The 876-nt window shown below is 48.6% G+C and overlaps 1 protein-coding gene across 1 annotated transcript in view; it reads right to left on the bottom strand.

The window, feature by feature from the left end:
* fcer1g (Fc epsilon receptor IgFc epsilon receptor Ig) overlaps positions 1-876 on the bottom strand; it is a 26,855-nt gene that overhangs the window by 12,233 nt on the left and 13,746 nt on the right. The window contains exon 5 of the mRNA XM_048620764.1: positions 702-739. Coding sequence (XP_048476721.1) covers positions 702-739 — 38 coding nt within the window. The remainder of the gene's footprint in view (positions 1-701; positions 740-876) is intronic.

Genomic DNA, 876 nt, shown 5'->3' with positions numbered 1-876 from the left:
GGGGAGAGAGAGGTTAGAGTGAATGTTACAGAGAGAGAGTGAGGGAGTGGGGAGAGAGCGAAGTTAGAGAGACTGTTACAGAGAGAGAGTGAGGAGGGAGAGAGAGAGAGGTTACAGTGTCTGTTACAGAGAGTGAGTGAGGGGGGGGTGGAAGAGAGAGGTTAGAGAGACTGTTACAGAGAGTGAGTGAGGGAGGGGGTGAGAGAGAGAGGTTAGAGAGACTGTTGCAGAGAGAGAGTGAGGGAGAGGGGGGAGAGAGAGAGAGGTTAGAGAGACTGTCACAGAGAGAGGGGGAGGTGAGGGAAGAGAGAGAGAGGTTGGAGGGACTGTCACAGAGAAAGAGAGTGAGAGGTGGAAGAGAAAGAGGTTAGAGAGACTGGTATAGAGAGGGAGAGAGACAGGGGGAGAATGCCACAAAAAAGAAAGAGACAGAATGATAAGGGGAGAGAGAAAGATAGAGACAGAGAGACTAAGAGTGACAGGCATACTGAGAGAAAGACTGACACAAAGGAACAGGCAGACATTAGAAATACAGACTGATGGAGGAAGACAGATACAGTCAGACACACATCAAGAAATATACAGACAGCGACGTAGTGAGAGGAAAAGGCCATCGGAGATAATATCACACAGAGAGAGGGAGACAGACAAAGGGAGAGAGATAGAGAGAGAGAGACTGTGACACAGACAGATACACAGACATAGTGACAACTCTTACTGTGTAGATTCCTTCTTCTTTCTGGATGGGGAGAGAATGAGGGAGATCCACATTATGCGGTATCAACATCACAGATTTATTACAGCCAGGGCAGGGAGATCAGGGGCTTACATACAGAGTATAGCTCCCTCTCACTGTCCCCCCATCAAACACTCCCA

The sequence above is a fragment of the Rhincodon typus genome, chromosome 48, assembly GCF_021869965.1.
Source record: "Rhincodon typus isolate 14 chromosome 48, sRhiTyp1.1, whole genome shotgun sequence".
Classification (NCBI taxonomy): domain Eukaryota; kingdom Metazoa; phylum Chordata; class Chondrichthyes; order Orectolobiformes; family Rhincodontidae; genus Rhincodon; species Rhincodon typus.
Note: the sequence above shows the minus strand (reverse complement) of the source record. Positions and strands in the feature narration are given on the sequence as shown.